Source organism: Eschrichtius robustus, chromosome 4, assembly GCF_028021215.1.
Source record: "Eschrichtius robustus isolate mEscRob2 chromosome 4, mEscRob2.pri, whole genome shotgun sequence".
Taxonomy (NCBI): Eukaryota; Metazoa; Chordata; class Mammalia; order Artiodactyla; family Eschrichtiidae; genus Eschrichtius; species Eschrichtius robustus.
Window position 1 is genome coordinate 9,687,000 of NC_090827.1, and position 19,969 is coordinate 9,706,968.

Sequence of the window (19,969 nt, forward strand, 5' to 3'; positions counted from 1 at the left end):
TGCGGGCTCTAGAGCTCAGGCTCAGTAGTTGTGGCGCACGTGATTAGTTGATCTGCGGCATGTGGGATCTTCCCGGACCAGGGATCGAACCTGTGTCCCCTGCATTGGCAGGCGGATTCTTAACCACTGCGCCACCAGGGGAAGTCCTGAGAGGCACGTATTGATAACAACTCTGACTTCTAATTTGGAGAGCTGACCAACAGGAAACAGAATCTGTAGCGCAGGGTGGAGGGGAAAGAGTTCTGTTTTTTATGTGTTGATTTTGACATGTCTGTGTGATACCTGGGTGATTTTGTTTACAGCTGAAAATTTATGTCTATCATCAAGAGAGGTCTTTTTTTAAAATCAATTCATAATTTTTTTTTTTTAAGTAGGATGTTTTCTTTTTCTTTTTTGCATTTAAAATTTTAATACAGTCTTTAAAGGTTACTTTCCATTTACAATTATTACAAAATATTGGCTGTATTCCCATATTGTACAGTACATCCTTGAACCTATCTTACACCAGGTAGTTTGTACCTCCCACTCCCCAACCCCTATGTTGCCCCTCCCCCTCACAGGTAACCATAGTTTGTTCTCTATGTCTGTGAGTCTGCTTCTTTTTTGTTATATTCACTAGTTTGTTGTATTAGAAGAGAAGTCTTATATCAGTAGTTTATTTGTTTACTTATTCCAGTCTTAATCACCAGTGAATTTGAGGTTGCCTACACAAGGAAAAAAGTGGTGAAATAAATAAAAAACGAGGACAGGGAAAATGTATGTTCTTAGAGGAGTTGTATGTATTAGAATAGAAAGTAGACTCTTGAGATGAGGATTTAGGGACCGTTAGCACATTAGCTAGAGACAAAACTTCTCGGCTTAAAGAAGGGGTAGGGGTGAGGAAAGACGAGGGAGTGGCAGTCTCCACTTGGGAGGGTTGTGAGCGAGGGAAGCCTTCTGGAAGCAAGGGTTCATTGAAGCTACGGAAAAAGTTACAGATGAAGAGAAGTTGTTTGCTGTTTTAAGCATGTTGTGAAATTAAAGCTAATTCACTCTGGGTTTTAGTTGGCTTCTCACTGTAAATAGTTGCAAAGATGCAACCAGAGATCCTATGAAATTCACTCTATCCAAGTGATGTATATTGGCTTCCTCCCATAAGTTTTCCCTTTGGAAAACAGGAATGATAGAAAAACTGACAGGCCTCTTCTTCCATCCTTTTACATTTTTAAAGATAGCTAGAAGCCAAAGTGGTCTAATGTAACATTCAGTAATCTTTTTTGTCGTGTAAACTTTCCAGACTATCCAGGAAGCCTCAGCTTTGGGGAAAGTGTGAGCTATAATACCAGAATTAAGTAAAATAATCCAGAAGTTGCTAAGTACCCAACAAAATGGCTTCAGATGATGAAATTATCTTGACTCTGGGACTCTAATATAGAGGCTAGTCTTGTCTCAAGTAGGTGTTTCAGTCGAAACTCTAACTTGATAAGAATCTTTTGGAGCTGAAAGCACTGTCCTTTCTTTATCTACATAATGTTGGTATTTTTGTTGACAGCAAATGATTTGTTTAATAAGAACAGTCTCATTATTCCGTAGAGTCTGATAATGTTTTTATTTTTTATTTTATTTATTTTTAATTTTTTAATATTTATTTATTTGGCTGCAACAGGTCTTAGTTGCGGCACGTGGGATCTTCGTTGCAGCATGTGGGATCTTTAGTTGAGGCATGCGGGATCTTTAGTTGCGGCACGTGAACTCTTAGTTGTCGCATGTGGGATCTAGTTCCCTGACCAGGGATCGAACCCAGGCCCCCTGCCTTGGGAGTGCGGAGTCTTAGCCACTGCGCCACCAGGGAAGTCCTTGATACTGTTTTTAGAATTGGGGAATTTATGGCAGATCATAAAGTGGCTTTGTGGGTCCAGGTGATTTCTCTTCCCTCCTGGTTTTGACGATCGCTTTATTACATGTGTATGTATGTACCTACGTAGATACATCTATAGTCTTTAGTCTTTCAAAGGATGTCTGAGCTTTTGCGTCAGATTTCAGACACGACGGTGTGTGCATTAGGAGCTAACAGTGGGCTGGGCAAGCAGCCTGAGGAAGGGCATATTCAGAATTTCTTCACATTCTGGTGAGCCATCCTAATGCGCTGTGTGTTGGATACACCGGGTGGGGAAAAGAGCGATGTCGTGTGGGCATAGGTGATTTGTGATGTAGTCTGCAGAAGAGGCAGTTGTTGGGACTTTTCTTTTTCATATCTTTATAAAATTATTTCTCTTGGAGTACTTTTTGTCTGTGCCTTTTTTGCTCTCTATATCTTTCCGGGTCTGAGTTTTTCTCTTTCTGTCTCTGTGCTTCTCTCTCTCTCTCTCTCTCACTCTTACTGTCTTTCCTTATTCAGTAGGTGTTTCTTTGAATCAGCAATTGAATTCACTTAATAGTTGAGAGACAGTTTGTGCAGGAACACTGAAGTAGACCACAGTTTGTTTAGGGTGGTAAGCCGTTCTCATATGTAACCATAAATGAAATATGAAGACAAAATTGATTAATTGGATCGGAAGAGGTTCAGAGAAATCCACGTAGACATACGCATCTGGGAGGATGGATATGGGATCAGAGCTGTTGGGAGAACTCCTAAGATTTGGATACTAGAAAGTAGAGACGAGGACATAATAAAAAGGGGAAGGTGCTCTGTAAAGTTTGTGAGCAAAGGAGTTGCATGATAGATGAGGGTCCGTGGCACACTTCCTTTCTTCGTCTTCTTTTTTTCCTTCTCCATTATTTATATCTGTTGCTGACTCGCGGGCTGCAGCCCGCAGTCCTACAAGCTCTGTACTTGCCCAGCCTTGAGACCGAAGAAAGAGCCCGGAGTCGGCAACAGAGACATCAGTGGTTTACTGCATGGGAGATCTTACGTGTCTGAAGCAAGGTTTTGGAGCAACACCCCACTGTGTGCGTCCGAGGTCAGGCAGGATGTGCTGGCAGTCTTTGCTACCGGGGGGATGGGGGAGGTGACCAGTTATAGGGGGAATTGACGTCAGGTTGGCTCTCAGTTATCAGGGAAACCAGCAGAGGGGCACGCCCCTCAGCGCCCCTTTGATAAGCTATCTTCGCAGAGGTGTTGTGATCTCAAGTTAGAACGGTCATTAGCTAGGGCCTGGGGCAAGTCTGTAGGAAGGTCAGTCGTGTGAGTAGGTGTAGGTGAAGCAGGCACAGGTAGAGCAGGGGATGGACGGAGAGCAAGAGGACAGCCATCTTGAATGTCCTGACCATACACTGACACATTTGCACTCCTGGACATTGCTGATCCCATGAGGGGTCCTCAGAATCAGTGTGGAGAGCATGCTTTTGTTTACAGCCATGTGGGTTCCTTTTCTCTGTCTGTGCAGTTATTTGCCCCTAATTGACCTCAGGGCTGCTTCTAGAAAACATTTTCCATAAGGGTGTTCTGATGACATACAGGTTCCTTAAAAGAAAGACAGTACATAATTTCAAGGGAGTAATAAGGGAACTTGCATTATTCTTTTACTTGTATTACAAAACTCCATTGTTCTGTTACCATGACTTTCTAAAAAGTAGCTTCTCTCTTTCTAAAAAAAGTTTTCAAATCTTTGTGCAATAAAATGTGCTGTCGTTTTAAATATTGCCAGGCAGAGGGGGATTCTTATTTTTATTGCCAGTACGCGGCGCTTGAAATTTAAACGTGGAACGGCTTCTGTGTTAGGTGCAAGTTTGGGTTTCAGCTTTTCTGGGTTGCTGGCACTCACCGAGCACACGGTGGTGAGCTCACCCGCTACTTCAGGCACTGTTGTCCGTGACTCTGTACCCGGTGACAGGAGCAGACCCCCTTGCTGACACAGTTACCTGTTGGGAAGGCTTCTGAGAACCTAGTGTGGTTACTGCCTCATTACATAGTATTGCTGTCAGAGTTAGGGACAGCCAGAAGAAGCCCAGCAAATGTTTTTTCCTTTATCTTTAATGTTGCAAAAAGCAGAAATCTTAACATTAAAGCACGTTGAGATCCTGGTAAGAAAGCTTGTATACGACGGCAGAAGATTAATCATTGCAGCTGTTATTTCCTTTTGACTGTTGTATGCCATAACCTCATTACTGGGGGGTCCTTTTTGGGTGTTTCATAGATTAGTCTAAGAATATTAAATGAAAGAACCAAAAGAATAACACCTGCTGGATTTTTAACTTGAGCGTTGTGTATACAGATACTGCTGGCATTGAAGCTGTTTCTGTTAACAGTAAGATACTTGCTGTCACCACTGCCCTGGAGGGAAATGTCAGAAGGGTACCGATTCTGTATCCATAATTTATTATATTCCATTTGGACTTAAAATTGCTTTCTTTCCTTGGACAAGAGCTGCAGACAGACAATTGAATTATAAGCATCCAGGTAAAAGAATAACCGTGGGTGATTGCTGGTGGCCACATCTTAGCTAAATCTTGGAACAACTGGCAGTCACATCTGGATAATACTGCATTACATGACTATTTGTGGTTAAGGATTTCTCACACTCTGTGGCATGGTGTTACTACCATTAATAAAAAAACCCCACATATCATTCTAGATTTCCCCCAGTTTAACTCAATTTAATCAAATCCAATGCAATCAATATCTTCCCCCATTTCTTCCATATTAAAAAAGGGGTGGGGAGAGGGAATAGTGAAAAGGAAATGCCAGGCTTAAGGTAAGTGCTCCAAAGGGCACCTAGATTCCATAGAGAGAACCTGAGAATAAAACCCACACGTGACAAATACTTCTAGCTCCTTAAGATCTACTGAAGTTAGGACCAATGAAAGACTTCACTTGATCTCTCTCTCTTTTTTTTTTTTTAACATCTTTGTTGGAGTATAATTGCTTTACAATGGTGTGTTAGTTTCTGCTTTATAGCAAAGTGAATCAGCTATACATATACATATATCCCCATATCTCCTCCCTCTTGCGTCTTCCTCCCACCTTGATCTCTTGAGATAGTCTATGAGAGGTGTAATCTTTAAGATCTGCATGTTACTCGCACTGGCTGTTACAGGAATAGCAGATAATTAAAATGCCAGTAACATTTCTTGGGTGCTTCCCTTGTGTCAGGCATTATTCTGAGTCCTTCACATGCAGGCCTCCCCACTTTACAGTTGAAGAAACTGAGGCAGAGAGAGACGTTAAGTCACTTGTTCAAGGTTACACAGCCAGAAGTCCAGTGTTCAAACATCAGAGCCAGAATTCAGAGCCATTCTGTTTGACGGAGAGCTTGTGCTCTCAGTACACTGCCACTTAGAGGGCCAAGACCAGGGCTCCAGAGTCCCCATGTCCCCTCATCCCTAGAAGATAAATGACTTCGAAGAATTTGCTGTTTTTGTTTCAGGCAGACGATGCAATTTTTTTAAAAACAAAGTTGGCATAGTTAAAGACATACAATGTACGTATAAAAGTGTATGTCTGAATTTTTAAACTTAGGTTGAGACAATGCTTATATCTATAATGTTATTATAAAGCCCTCATGGACACCCTTAATAATGGCTGCACAGCCTGCTGTGTAAATGTGTATCTTCTATTCTTTCTCTTTTGGGTATCTGGCTTGTTTCTGTGTTCTTTTTTTTTTTCTTTCTCTTTTTTTTCTTTCTTTTCCCCCTCCATTTTTAATAAGACTGTATCAGTCATCTTATGTAGAAAGCTTTGTTTGTTTTTAAAATTTCTTTTTAATGGTAAGGTCCCAAGGGTGAAATTGAATTAGTGTATATATCATTTTGAATTTGTTGATATTTTTACTAAATTGATTTTGCTAATGAATTATACCAGCTTATACATTATCATCAATGTATGAGAAGTACCTATTTCATCGAATCCTTACAAATACTGAGTGTTCTTTTTTTTTTTTTAAATCTAATCTAATTTAATAAGAAACTTGACCTCACTTGTAAAATTTGTATTTCTTCCATGCATAGGCTACTTCACATATTCTGCCCAGCATTGATCCTTTTTACTGATGTTTACCTCTAAAATATTTTTGTTTAAAGGAAGTGAATGAGATAGAAGTGGTCATTGCCCAACATTATTAATGTGTTAAATGCCACTGAATTGTTCATTTAAAATGGCTATGTTTTGTGAATTTCACCCCAATTAAAAAAACGTGTTTGTGTCTATGTGTGTGCACATGCAAATGTGTGTGTGTACGCTTAATTGTAAACTCTCAGAGTTGCTGTGATGTGCTTGGGCAGGGAGCGTGGGCATGCTGCAGGCTTCTGCATAATGCTCTTGGAGACCGAGTTGAATGTGTAATGCACAGTTGCCTTGCCTTCTGCCAGTTATGTTGTGCATTGCTTACTAATTTGGGCCTATAATGGATGAAAAAAGGTTTATGAGTAAGAGTGTTTGACCTGCCTTCCAGGGAGGGTATCCTGCTACATGTTAACACACAAGATTTATGTCTGCCTGAGGAACGATCAAATAAGCAATGCAGGAAACAGAGGGGAAAGATCAACCCAGTTAGGAAAATGGTGGAAATTGTTTGACATTACGACGGGCATCATATATGTGCCTTATCCTGAGAAAAGTAACCAACAGTGGCATGACTGGTAGCTGGGAAACCCCGCAGCTGAAGTCTTACCACAAGTGAAGGGAAGATTGCTGGCCCGAGCACACAGCTCGGCGTGCGTGTCCTCCAGACCTTGCTGGAGGCTGGTCCACTTAGTATCGCCCTTTCAGGACGTGTCTTGCTGCCCCAAACAGGATTGCAGTATTTCCCTCTCTTAAAGTCATCCGCTGATGTCCTTTACGTATTTCTCTATTAAGATGAAATGATTTTCGTATCATTTGTACCAACTCTTTATTATATTAAGACTATCAACCCTTTGCCATGTGTATTTATTGCAGATTTTATTCCCAGTTTGCTGTTTACTTTTAAAAATGTGGAGTCTGTTTACATCTCTAAAACTTCTTAATTTTTGTGTTGTCGCGCCTGTCGATTATTTCTTTTGGTCTTAAATCATTCTAAATTTAACCTTTCCCTGTCTAGTCATTGATACTTAGTAATATATTTTCTTCAATTAAAAAAATTTTTTTTCTCTCTGTCCTAAGGTAAAAATCTTAATTGTTTTCCTATTCTTACAGGTGAAGATTAGGGTAATTATATGGTTCCAGATCCAGTTTGGGTTTTGATTTGAAGTGTAATAAATTAATTTGGGAAGAATTGACACTTCTGTGATATTCAGTCTCACCGTCCAAAGGCCTCTTTTACATTTCTTTGTGATACTGTTTTTTTTTTCTTTTCATAGGTTATATACATTTTTATGAGAGGTTTTTATAAATATTTTGATTTCTTATTTCTACTGTGAAAGAGAGCCCTTTGCATATATTTTTATCATTAGTAGTGGCTAGAAATAGTTATTGGTTTTTATATATTTATATGGTTGGTCTGTTCCTCAAATTTATGAATGTGATAGCTTTCAGTTGATTCTTTTGGGTTTTCTATGTGTAATTACATGCCTGAAAAAAAATTTTTTTCCCTCCCACTAACTACACACCTTATTTGTTTCATTCATTTTTGCTTTTTTGTGGGATCTAGAAAAATATTAAATGACAGTCTCTTACTCCTAGGGATAAGAAATGAATATTGAATTTTATTAGATTTTTTTTCCTTCTATTTCAGATAATCATGATTAAGATAATCACTGACTTATGTAATACATTATTTTGATTTTCTCTTTTTGTTGTCCCAGCCCTAAGGAAGATTAATAATACATTAAGGTTTCACTCAACTATTGCCATTAGCAACAGGTCAGAGCTTCCTTCCGTTCCCTAAGGTAAAGCAGTCTAATTTTGCTTCTGACTAATTTTAACCCTTAAGGGAAATGGAAGAAAACACGTCTGTGTTTAAAATTTTGGGGGGGTCTTCAATTTTATACTTCATTTAGAATGCCCAAATATAAAGTTGAAATAGACTTTTTAATACACGTATAATGTCACGTTAAAGTCTTTTATCCTTTCTGGGAAGAAATCAAAACCTGATTTTTATATTGAGGAAAACAAAACAAGACAGTTTATTGAACTACCTGTGTTTATGAATTAAAGGCCACTTCTTTAACAGTAATATCATGAACTTAGGAATATAATATGTATTTTTTCTTCTTTCATAATTTAGGAGGATTGAACTTCAAATCATCATCTTTATCTTTCATCTAATAATAATAACCATAATAATAATAGCTGAAATATCTTGAGCACTTAGGGTCAGACACTGGTCTGTGGGATTTATGTAAGTTAGCTAGTTTGTTCTTCGTAATAACCTGTGAGGAAGGGACTGTTACTACCCCCTTTTATAGACGAGGAGAAACTGAACACAGATTAATGTAATTGCCCAAGATTCACTGCTAGTAGGAGGCAGAGCTGGGATTTGATTCCAGGCAGTCGGTATGAGTCCTTTTGTTTTTTGAAAATACTGTTTTATTAACACCACAGTGGTAAACAACGTTATGCTTAAATTTCTTTATAGATCACACAATTCGAAACCCACAAAGAAGCTAAGAGTCTTTACATTAAATGTGTCCTCCTAAAAATCCTTTACTGTATGACAGTCTGTTCTCAAGCAGAAAAATTTGATTATGCACCATTTTATATTTAATATATCACATTTACATAGCAACATAATGAAGGCACAGCTAACACAAGCAAACTTAAACCCCTTCTACTTCTGAGCTGGGGGTGGGGACACACAGTTGGATTGGTTTTTCAAGTATATATTTTTTCCACATATTAGCTTCCGTGAAGAGTTCTGATAATTTTCACAGCTACGTTCTAAAAGCTACAAGACAAAAAGACATCACAAGGATCAAACATAACATTGGATACACATGCTTTACAGAATTTACTAGATTCTACATCTTTTCAAGTAAATTAATGTTTGTAAAATGCTAAAGGGATCAATACTTAAACATTGGGTTTGTTTTTTTTTTTTTTAACACCTTTGTAAACAGACACTACCAAGAAAACACAAACACAAGACTGTAAATAATGAACACATATGTTGACAACAGTGTACAGGTTATACACCCTCCTTCTCAGAACCAAATATTCAGAACAGTCTTTAGAATCTGAAGTGGCAGTTTTCTGGGCCTCATTAACAGTACTGTCATGATCTCCGGCACCGGCTTCCTCCATCCCATCACACTTCTCTGAAGTGTAAAGCTGATGTCTGGGTTACGAAAGCAAAGTCTTAAAGATGAGATATTTTTCTTGGGTTCTGCTGCTTCTGCGCTGGAAAAATGCAAGACTAAAGAAATTGCAGAATTAGGCATTGAGAACATGTTCAGTCTCGGCTTGGGTGTCTGCGTGTAGTGTGATGATAGTGTGTGATCCAAGGGTTTCCAAGTGACGTCCTTCACTTCACATCTACTTGACACCCTTCGGAAGTCTCAACTCCAGTCCTCGCAGAAGAGATCATGAAAAAACCATTTCAGATTTAACTCGTTTGCAACACCTTTTGGTGTATTGGTGTTCAGATTGGAAACGGGCTGGCCGGAATCTGACTGCGTCGATTTAATATGATGTTAGGAATGTCAGAATTGATTCACATTGTATTTTGGTCCAAAACCTGAGCCTTTTCAAGTCCACCGATGTGTTAAAAAAAAAAAAAAAAATCGGGGTTTTTCATCTGCGTCGTCATTCTGCTCTGCAGTCTCTGCCCCCGCTTATTTCTGGGCGTCGTCAGACACTGCAGCGCGGGGACCCTCATCCTCGGCGGCGGCGCCCGCCGCCTCCGCTGCAGCCTCTGCCGGAGGCTCTCCCTCCTCCTCCTCCTCCTCCCCCCCCTCCTCCTCCTCCTCGTACTCTTCCTCCTCGTCCTCCTCGTCGTCACCCTCTAAGGTCCACGCACACCCCTCCATCTCACCGGTGAGCTCCTGGATCTTAGCGAGCAAGGGCTTATAGATGTCGTTATACTTTTTCTCCAGAGCCTGGAATTCCTTATCAAATTTGGCTTCTATCTTATCGCACCGCTTCTGCAGCTTTTTGAGCGCCAGGACTCGGCATTTCACCGAGTTAGGCAGGCTCTCGATAAAGTCATTTCTAGGCTTCGGTGCGTTCTCCGCAGGCGTCTGGGGCTCCTCAGCCGTCTGACCGACCGCGCCGTCGGAGTCGCCGGACGCGCTGTCACAATCTCCCCGCTGCGCACCGCCTTCCGCCATTACCTCCGCCGCCGCCGCCGCCGCGGCCGCCTCTGCTGCAGCCGCCGCCTGGCTCGGCTCCGCGGGGCCCTGGTTCTCCGAGTCGGCCATGTTCGCGGAGCAGCGCAGAGGTCTCGGTGGCTCCCGCGCAGAGCTGCCCGCGAGCTGCGCCCCAGCGATCCTGCGGCAAGCGGCAAGCGGCAAGCGGCAAGCGGCGCTGACGTCGGCCGCGGCGGGGACGTTGGCGCGGCCCCGCCCTTTGCGCCCGCGGGCGCTTGACTGGCTCCCCACAATCAGCTGATGGTCGGGCCCTCGAGCCGCGCCAGCCCGCCGGCCGCCGGTGCTGCGCTGCCGTCTCCCCGCACTGCGGGCGGCGTCCGGACCCGTTTCTTAGCGACCCTGCCCGGCCGCCCGCGCACGCCTCCCCCGCGGCAGAGCGGGGGGCTGGGGCTGGCGGCGGGGATGCGCCGCGGGGAAGGGCTTCATCTCCATCCGCCAGTGCGCCTGGCTTGGCGCTTGTCTGCATCTCCCCTTAGCTGGCGCTGGGCTGCCGTTGGCATGCCGTTGGCAGGGCGTCTCTGGCTTACTCCTGGGGAGCCGTCTTTAAGCACCTGAGATTTCATTGAATTCTTCTCCGGAAAGTGGAGGCGCGGGGAGAGCGGGCTCCGTCCCACCCCGTTGAGGACCTGGGTGCGTGTGCTGATGGGGGCGGGAATAGTGCAGTTTACATGCCCCCCATCACCCCTGCCCCCCCCCCCCCCCCCTCCGCAGCAGCCCCTCTCCCAGCCTAGCAGCATATATACTGGTGGCAGGGCCTTCTCCCAGCTAGACGGACCCTGGAAGCAGCTTTGGAGCCGTTTGGATAGGGAATCTCGGAACGCCGGTATCCTGGAATGTTCTCGAAGGGTCCTCGGAGCCCTTGGCCTCTGGGGAGGAATAAAGCTGCAGGAGGGCCAAAGAAAGCAAGACCGTGTAAGCCCTGAGGCCCGGGCCGAGGGCCCCCTGCCTTCCCGGGCCTGAAGCATGTGTTTAGAACTGCCACTCCTTGGGGGCGCGCTGGCACACACACACACACACACACACGTACAGGCATTGTCCCCGAGGCACGTTCAGCACCTGTGCTATGGCTCTTACCGGTGATTCGTGTATGAGAACATTGAGGAAAGCTATTAAATACCGAGCTCTTGTTCTCTAATAGCCATGTGAGTAGACACTTTAGTTCCTCATTTATTAAATCAGAAAGATAGCTTCTTGAGTAAGGATAAGGGCACATAGTTTAGGTATAGAACGCAAACGATCTTTACAGGGGTTCTTCAGGAGTGGTTTCAAATTCACCATGACTGATATAAATGCTTTTCCTTCATCAGTTATACTGGGACTTGCTGAAGCTTTTCCATAAAACCTGTGACTGTAAGGAAGTTACTTCCCTAAGTACATTTGGTGCCGTCTTTTGATTCTTGCGGATATTAGTTAATAATATGTAAAGCACTTAGTGCTGACACTTGGTGGGCACTTTGTAAGTGTTTTGTTTGCAAAATAATTAAATTGCATTTATTAATCCACAAAGATAACCTGCAATAATAATTCTCTTACAAAAGGACATCTTTGTGCCCATCCCCAAAGAAAGTTACTATTTACAAAAGGCCCAGTGTATTCCCATTAGCAAACATGCTAGTTTTTTTTGGTACTTGTGATTCCTATTACTTACCTTCTTAATTCCGTTCCAGATAATTTATTATCTGCTTCCCTGTTAGCGTTTGTAATGACTTGAGTTTTTTTTTTTGTTAAATTTCAATCTTAACTCTGACTGAATTTGCTGTAATAATGTATCTATATTTAGTTGGCTGATCCTATACATATTCCGTATATCATATATGGAATATGTATAGGATCAGCCAACTAAAGCTACCTTGAGGTTAGGAATGCCTTTTCTCATTTTTAAAAATAAGGAACTTAGCAGCAGAAAAAGAAAGTGAAATAAATATTCTCTTACAACTATGTATCACCTGATTGGCAGAATTGGGCAGAAACCAGGCCTTCAAACTCCTGTAGTATAGAAGCTGTGACATACTTTAAAAAGACAAAACAGAACAAGACCCAAACTTTATTCAAATCTATTTAACTAACTTAACTTGCTTGAGACCACCAGGGTGTGCCCCGTCTCTTAGGATTTTTATGTTCCCATCTTAAAAAAAAATTTTAAACTTCGCCTTAAGCTATGGGGTTCTTGGACTCCTTAATCAATAGAAGCTGATAAGAGGCCAGGTAAGAAATTCAAGCAAGGCTTTATTGGGACTAGTGCTACAGCACAAGGGAGCTAAAGCACGTAACAGTTTCCCTTTTCACTCCCTAAGCGGAGAGGTGAGGGGGTTCCTCATCTGGGGCGAGGGTAGGAATGGGTCCAGGGGTCAGGCCAGAGGGGTAGCTTTGCTGGTCTGCCCAGCCCCTTGGTGGGTCTGTGTGCAGGGGGCATGCGCAGTACCCTGCTTTCGGTTCCTGGTACCCTGCTTTTGCTCCCGGTTCCTCAGAAGTGACGTTGGGTATTTGGTCTTTTTGTACCTTGTTCGTAATTTGCCCCAACTGGGCACGCGTGCGGTTATTTTTAGTCCCTTCTGCTTTCTTTGTATTTTCCTGCTGGAGGAGATGTTTGTCCAGGTGCCAGCGCTGCAGCCAAGGGTCCCAGCCGGTCTCAAGGCTACTCTTTTTTTTTTTTAAGTCTGTATTGAGATCTAATTTGTGTACAATCAAGTTTACCCTTTTAGGATACTTTGACAGACATACAGAGTCCTGTATACACTACAGTAATAGAACTGCAGAGCAGTAACCTCGTCTCCCCCAGATATGCTCCCGGTCTTTCCCTTCCTGCCCGACCTGGCAACCGTTGATCTGTTACCTGTCTCTATAATTCTGTCTTTTCCCCAGAACGTCACGTAAATGGAATCATACGTGTGGAGCCTTCTTCACTCAGCATAATGAATTTGAGATTCATCAGCGGTGTTCCGTACACTGTATTGGTACTTTGTTCCTTTTTATTATTGAGTAATATTCCCATTTGAGTTATTTCCAGTTTTTTTTTTGTGATAACGGATAATGCTGCTGTGAACATTCATCAGCAGATTTCTGTGTGAACAGAGGTCTTTATTTCTCTTGGCTAAGTATCTAGAAGTGGAATTGCTGGGTCATACGGTAAACGTGGGTTTAACTTTATAAGAAACTTCACGGTGTTTTCCACAGCGGCTGAACCCCTTGCCTTCACACCAGCAGTGCCTGAGAGATGCAGTTGCTTCACACCCTCGCCAGCATTTGGTATTGTTGGTTTTTTGTCCCCTCATCTCAGCTGTGTATGTGTCCATGGTGATTAGAGATATTATCTTCCAGCGTGCTTATGTGTCACTCATATATCTCCTTTAATAAAATGTCTGTTTAGAGCTTTCGTCCATTTTCTAAATTGAAGTTTTTGCTCTCATTAACTTTTTTTTTTTTTAAACATCTTTATTGAAGTATAATTGCCTTACAATGGTGTGTTAGCTTCTGCTTTATAACAAAGTGAATCAGTTATACATATACAATATGTTCCCATTTCTTTTCCCTCTTGCATCTCCCTCCCTCCCACCCTCCCCATCCCACCCCTCTAGGTGGTCACAAAGCACCGAGCTGATCTCCCTGTGCTATGCGGCTGCTTCCCACTAGCTATCTATTTTACATTTGGTAGTGTATATATGTCCATGACACTCTCTCACCCTGTCACATCTCACCCCTCCCCCTCCCCATATCCTCAAGTCCATTCTCTAGTAGGTCTGTGTCTTTATTCCCGTCTTGCCACTAGGTTCTTCATGGCCTTTTTTTTTTTTTTTTTTTTTTTCCTTAGATTCCGTATATATGTGTTAGCATACTGTATTTGTTTTTCTCTTTCTGACTTACTTCACTCTGTATGACAGACTCTAACTCCATCCACCTCATTACAAATACCTCCATTTCATTTCTTTTTATGGCTGAGTAATATTCCATTGTATATATGTGCCACATCTTCTTTATCCATTCATCTGTCGATGGACATTTAGGTTGCTTCCATGTCCTGGCTATTGTAAATAGAGCTGCAATGAACATTTTGGTACATGACTCTTTTTGACCTATGGTTTTCTCAGGGTATATGCCCAGTAGTGGGATTGCTGGGTCGTATGGTAGTTCTATTTGTAGTTTTTTCAGGAACCTCCATACTGTTCTCCATAGTGGCTGTATCAATTTACATTCCCACCAACAGTGCAAGAGTGTTCCCTTTCCTCCACACCCTCTCCAGCATTTATTGTTTCTAGATTTTTTGATGATGGCCATTCTGACCGGTGTGAGATGATATCTCATTGTAGTTTTGATTTGCATTTCTCTAATGATTAATGATGTTGAGCATTCTTTCATGTGTCTGTAGGCCATCTGTATATCTTCTTTGGAGAAATGTCTATTTAGGTCTTCTGCCCATTTTTGGATTGGGTTGTTCGTTTTTTTGTTATTGAGCTGCATGAGCTGCTTGTAAATCTTGGAGATTAATCCTTTGTCAGTTGCTTCATTTGCAAATATTTTCTCCCATTCTGATGGTTGCCTTTTGGTCTTGTTTATGGTTTCCTTTGCTGTGCAAAAGCTTTTAAGTTTCATTAGGTCCCATTTGTTTATTTGTGTTCTTATTTCCATGTCTCTGGGAGCTGGGTCAAAAAGAATCTTGCTGTGATGTATGTCATAGAGTGTTCTGCCTATGTTTTCCTCTAAGAGTTTGATAGTGTCTGCCCTTACACTTAGGTCTTTAATCCATTTTGAGTTTATTTTTGTGCATGGTGTCAGGGAGTGTTCTAATTTCATACTTTTACATGTAGCTGTCCAATTTTCCCAGCACCACTTATTGAAGAGGCTGTCTTTTCTCCACTGTATATGCTTGCCTCCTTTATCAAAGATAAGGTGACCATATGTGTGTGGGTTTATCTCTGGGCTTTCTATCCTGTTCCATTGATCTATATTTCTGTTTTTGTGCCAGTACCAAACTGTCTTGGTTACTGAAGCTTTGTAATATAGTCTGAAGTCAGGGAGCCTGATTCCCCCAGCTCCATTTTTCGTTCTCAAGATTGCTTTGGCTATTCGGGGTCTTTTGTGTTTCCATACAAATTGTGAAATTTTTTGTTCTAGTTCTGTGAAAAATGCCAGTGGTAGTTTGATAGGGATTGCATTGAATCTGTAGATTGCTTTGGGTAGTAGAGTCATTTTCACAATGTTGATTCTTCCTATCCAGGAACATGGTATATCTCTCCATCTATTTGTATCATCTTTAATTTCTTTCATCAGTGTCTTATAATTTTCTGCATACAGGTCTTTTGTCTCCTTAGGTAGGTTTATTCCTAGATATTTTATTCTTTTTGTTGCAGTGGTAAACGGGAGTGTTTTCTTAATTTCACTTTCAGATTTTTCGTCATTAGTGTATAGAAATGCAAGAGATTTCTGTGCATTAATTTTGTATCCTGCTACTTTACCAAATTCATTGATTGGCTCTAGGAGTTTTCTGGTAGCATCTTTAGGATTCTCTATGTATAGTATCATGTCATCTGCAAACAGTGACAGCTTTACTTCTTCTTTTCCGATTTGGATTCCTTTTCTTTCTTTGTCTTCTCTGATTGCTGTGGCTAACACTTCCAAAACTATGTTGAATAATAGTGGTGAGAGTGGGCAACCTTGTCTTGTTCCTGATCTTAGTGGAAATGGTTTCAGTTTTTCACCATTGAGGACAATGTTGGCTGTGGGTTTGTCATATATGGCCTTTATTATGTTGAGGAAAGTTCCCTCTATGCCTACTTTCTGCAGGGCTTTTTTCATAAATGGGTGTTGAATTTTGTCGAAAGCTTTCGCTGCATCTATTGAGATGATCATATGGTTTTTCTCCTTCAATTTGTTAATATGGTGTATCACGTTGATTGATTTGCATATATTGAAGAATCCTTGCTTTCCTGGAATAAACCCCACTTGATCATGGTGTATGGTCCTTTTAATGTGCTGTTGGATTCTGTTTGCTAGTATTTTGTTGAGGAGTTTTGCGTCTATGTTCGTCAGTGATATTGGCCTGTAGTTTTCTTTCTTTGTGACATCTTTGTCTGGTTTTGGTATCAGGGTGATGGTGGCCTCGTAGAATGAGTTGGGGAGTGTTCCTCCCTCTGCAATATATTGGAAGAGTTTGAGAAGGATAGGTGTTAGCTCTTCTCTAAATGTTTGATAGAATTCGCCTGTGAAGCCATCTGGTCCTGGGCTTTTGTTTGTTGGAAGGTTTTTAATCACAGTTTCAATTTCAGTGCTTGTGATTGGTCTGTTCATATTTTCTACTTCTTCCTGGTTCAGTCTCGGCAGTTTGTGCATTTCTAAGAATCTGTCCATTTCTTCCAGGTTGTCCATTTTATTGGCATAGAGTTGCTTGTAGTAATCTCTCATGATCGTTTGCATTTCTGCAGTGTCAGTGGTTACTTCTCCTTTTTCATTTCTAATTCTATTGATTTGAGTCTTCTCCCTTTTTTTCTTGATGAGTCTGGCTAATGGTTTATCAATTTTGTTTATCTTCTCAAAGAACCAGCTTTTAGTTTCATTGATTTTTGCTATTGTTTCCTTCATTTCTTTTTCATTTATTTCTGACCTAATCTTTATGATTTCTTTCCTTCTGCTGGCTTTGGGGGTTTTTTGTTCTTCTTTCTCTAATTGCTTTAGGTGCAAGGTTAGGTTGTTTATTCGAGATGTTTCCTGTTTCTTGAGGTAGGCTTGTATTGCTATAAACTTCCCTCTTAGCACTGCTTTTGCTGCGTCCCATAGGTTTTGGGTCGTCGTGTCTCCATTGTCATTTGTTTCTAGGTATTTTTTGATTTCCCCTTTGATTTCTTCAGTGATCACTTCGTTATTAAGTAGTGTATTGTGTAGCCTCCATGTGTTTGTTCATTAACTTTTTAATGTTTTTATATATTTTGGGTACAGGTCCTATGTGAGATACGTGTTTTGTAAATATGTTCTTTCAGTCTGGGGCTTGTCTTTCATTTTTGTAATAGTGTCTTCAAAATGCAGATATTTAAAATTTTGATAAATCCATTTTATTAACTTTTTCCTTACAGATTATGCTTTGGGTGGCATATTTAAGAAATCTTTGCCAACTTCAGGGCCGTAAAGATTTGGTCTTATGTTTTCTTCCGGAAGTTTTACAACTTCAAGTTTCACTTTTAGACTCCGATCCATATTGAGTTGACTTTTAAATAGGTGTCAGGTATAGGGATATATACCTTTAGCATATGAATATTCTGTTGATGCAGTACGACTTCTATTGAAAATACTATCCTTTCTCCACAGAATTGCTCATTCAAATTTGGCAAAAATTAACTGTCCATGTACATGTGGATCCATTTCTGGACTTTCTGTTCTGTTGCACTGATTTATGTGTCCTTTCACCAATACCACACTTGATAACTGTAGCTTTATAATAATAAGTCATGAAGTTAGGTAATTCCAGTTGGCTAACTCTGTTCTTTTTCATAATTGTTTTGCTTTTCTAGTTCCTTTGACTTTCTGTATTAATTTCAGAACCGGTTTGACAAGCTTTTAAAAAGACCCTTACTACAGTTTGGATTCAGACTTCTGAAAACCCTTGGCAATGCATATAGTACCTGCTTTTTAAGATTTGTGTGTTTAAAAATTAACTTATTAAGAGTTGTCTCATTTTATGGGCTTTGTGGACGCTGGTGTACTGTGGGGCTGCAAGTAACACATACCTGTGAATAGCACGATGAGCTATCTCGGCATATTGTAATCTCTCATGCAGCTGTCACATTGGAAGAAAGCGCAGTGGGGTAAGGGAGGGCACTTTGATTAGGTGGTTGAGAGCACAGGTCTGTACTCAGACATCTGGCTTCAATTTCTGCCCCTGCCCTTATAATAGTTGTTTTCTTGAATTCAGTTGTGAAATTGCAATAATGATCACATCAACTTCAAAAAAGTTGTTTTTTCTTGACTGTTTGTATATTTATTTTTATTGAGTCACAATTCTTATACCGTAAAGTTTACTCAAAGGGTGGCCTTGAGTATTCACTGAGGTAGCGTGTATCCAAGCACTTATTGCAGTGACTAGCACCTAGTAAACACTCCATAAGTGTTAATGATCATTGTTAAAGAAAAGAATGTGGTGAGAGCAATAGTAATTGATAGGCAGAGATTAGAGTCTGTGTATTAGTTTGCTAGGGCTGCTGTAAAAAAATACTACAGGCTAAGTGGTTTAAACAACAGGAATTTATTGTCTCACAGTTCTGGAAGCTAGAACTCCAAAACCAAGGTGTTGGCAGGGTTGCATCCTTCCGGGGGCTGTGAGGGAAGGAATTATTCCAGACCTCTCTCATCGGCTTGTGGATAGCTGTCTTCTCCCTGTGTCTCTTCACATTGTCTTCCCTCTATGCAGGTCTGTGTCCACATTTCCCCTTTTGATAGGGATAGCAGTCATATTGCCTTAGGATCCACCCTAATGCTTTCATTTTAACTTGATAACCTTTGTAAAGACCCTGTCTCCAAATAAGGTCACCTTCTGAGGTAATGGGGGTTAGGACTTTAATACAGGAATTTTAGGGAGACGCAGTCCAACCCATAACGCACTATTCTCTGCCCTCCCCCCCCCCCCCCCAAATTCATGTCTTTCTCACCTATAAATACATTCACTCAGTTCCAGCATCCCCCAAGGTCTTAACCTGTTCCAGCATCAACTCTAAATCCAAAGTCTCTTCTGTAATGGTTAGTTTTCTGTGTCAACTTGGCTGGGCCATGGAGTACCCAGATGTTTGGTCAGACGTTACTCTGGGTATGTGTGTGAAGATGTCTCTGGTCGAGATTAACGTCTGAATCAGGAAACTGAGTAAAGCAGATTGCCTTCCCTGACGTGCATGGGTCTCATCCAATCAGTTGAAGGCCTAAATAGAAGAAAAAGGCTGAGTAAGAGGGACTCCTGCCTGACTGCCTTTGAGCCGGGACATGAGTTTTTTTGTTTTTGTTTTTTTTAAAAATAAATTTATTTATTTATTTTTGGCTGTGTTGGGTCTTCGTTGCTGTGCATGGGCTTTCTCTGGTTGCGGCGAGCGGGGGCTACTCTTTCGTTGTGGTGCGTGGCCTTCTCATTGCGGTGGCTTCTCTTGTTGCAGAGCACAGGATCTAGCCGCGCAGGCTTCAGGAGTTGCAACACACAGGCTCAGTAGTTGTGGCTCGCGGGCTCTAGAGTGCAGGCTCAGTAGTTGTGATGCATGGGCTTAGTTGCTCCGCGACATGTGGGATTTTCCTGGACCAGGGCTCGAACCCGTGTCCCCTGCATTGGCAGGCGGATTCTTAACCACTGTGCCACCAGGGAAGCCCCGGGACATCAGTTTTTTCCTGCCTTCAGACTCTGATGGAAGCATCAGCCCTTCCTGGGTCTCGAGCCTGCCTGCTTTTGGGCTAGAGCTGCATCATCTGCTCTCCTGGGTCTCCAGCTTGCAGATCTTGTGGTTTGTCAGCCTCTATAATTGCGTGAGCTAATGCTTTATAATCTCTCTCTCTATTTGTATATGTATATACACATATGCCCACACACTTCCTATTGGTTCTGTTTCCCTGGAGAGTCTGGACTAATATATCGTGTAAATATCGTCTAAGTCAGGTATGAGTGAGACTTAAGGTTTGATTCATCCTGAGACAAAATTCTTCTATAGCCTGTGAACTTGTGAAACCAGACAGATTGTTCCAAATACAATGGTGGGACAGGCATTGGAAAGACATTCTCATTCTAAAAGGAGGAGGAAAGGGGCCAGAGGTC

At 41.7% G+C, this 19,969-nt stretch overlaps 2 protein-coding genes across 2 annotated transcripts in view; one reads left to right on the forward strand and one right to left on the reverse strand.

Annotated features, from left to right (window-relative positions):
* Positions 1–19,969, forward strand: part of HERC3 (HECT and RLD domain containing E3 ubiquitin protein ligase 3) — a 148,372-nt gene that overhangs the window by 94,874 nt on the left and 33,529 nt on the right. The gene's annotated exons all lie outside the window — the stretch shown is intronic.
* NAP1L5 (nucleosome assembly protein 1 like 5) lies at positions 8,436–10,356 on the reverse strand. The gene has a single exon (XM_068542041.1). It carries the CDS (start codon positions 10,249–10,251, stop codon positions 9,667–9,669), a length of 585 nt encoding a protein of 194 aa, XP_068398142.1. The 5' UTR covers positions 10,252–10,356; the 3' UTR covers positions 8,436–9,666.

Bases quoted from the DNA above. Each gene is read 5' to 3' on its own strand.
- NAP1L5 (XM_068542041.1), bottom strand. From the start codon at position 10,251: ATGGCCGACTCGGAGAACCAGGGCCCCGCGGAGCCGAGCCAGGCGGCG.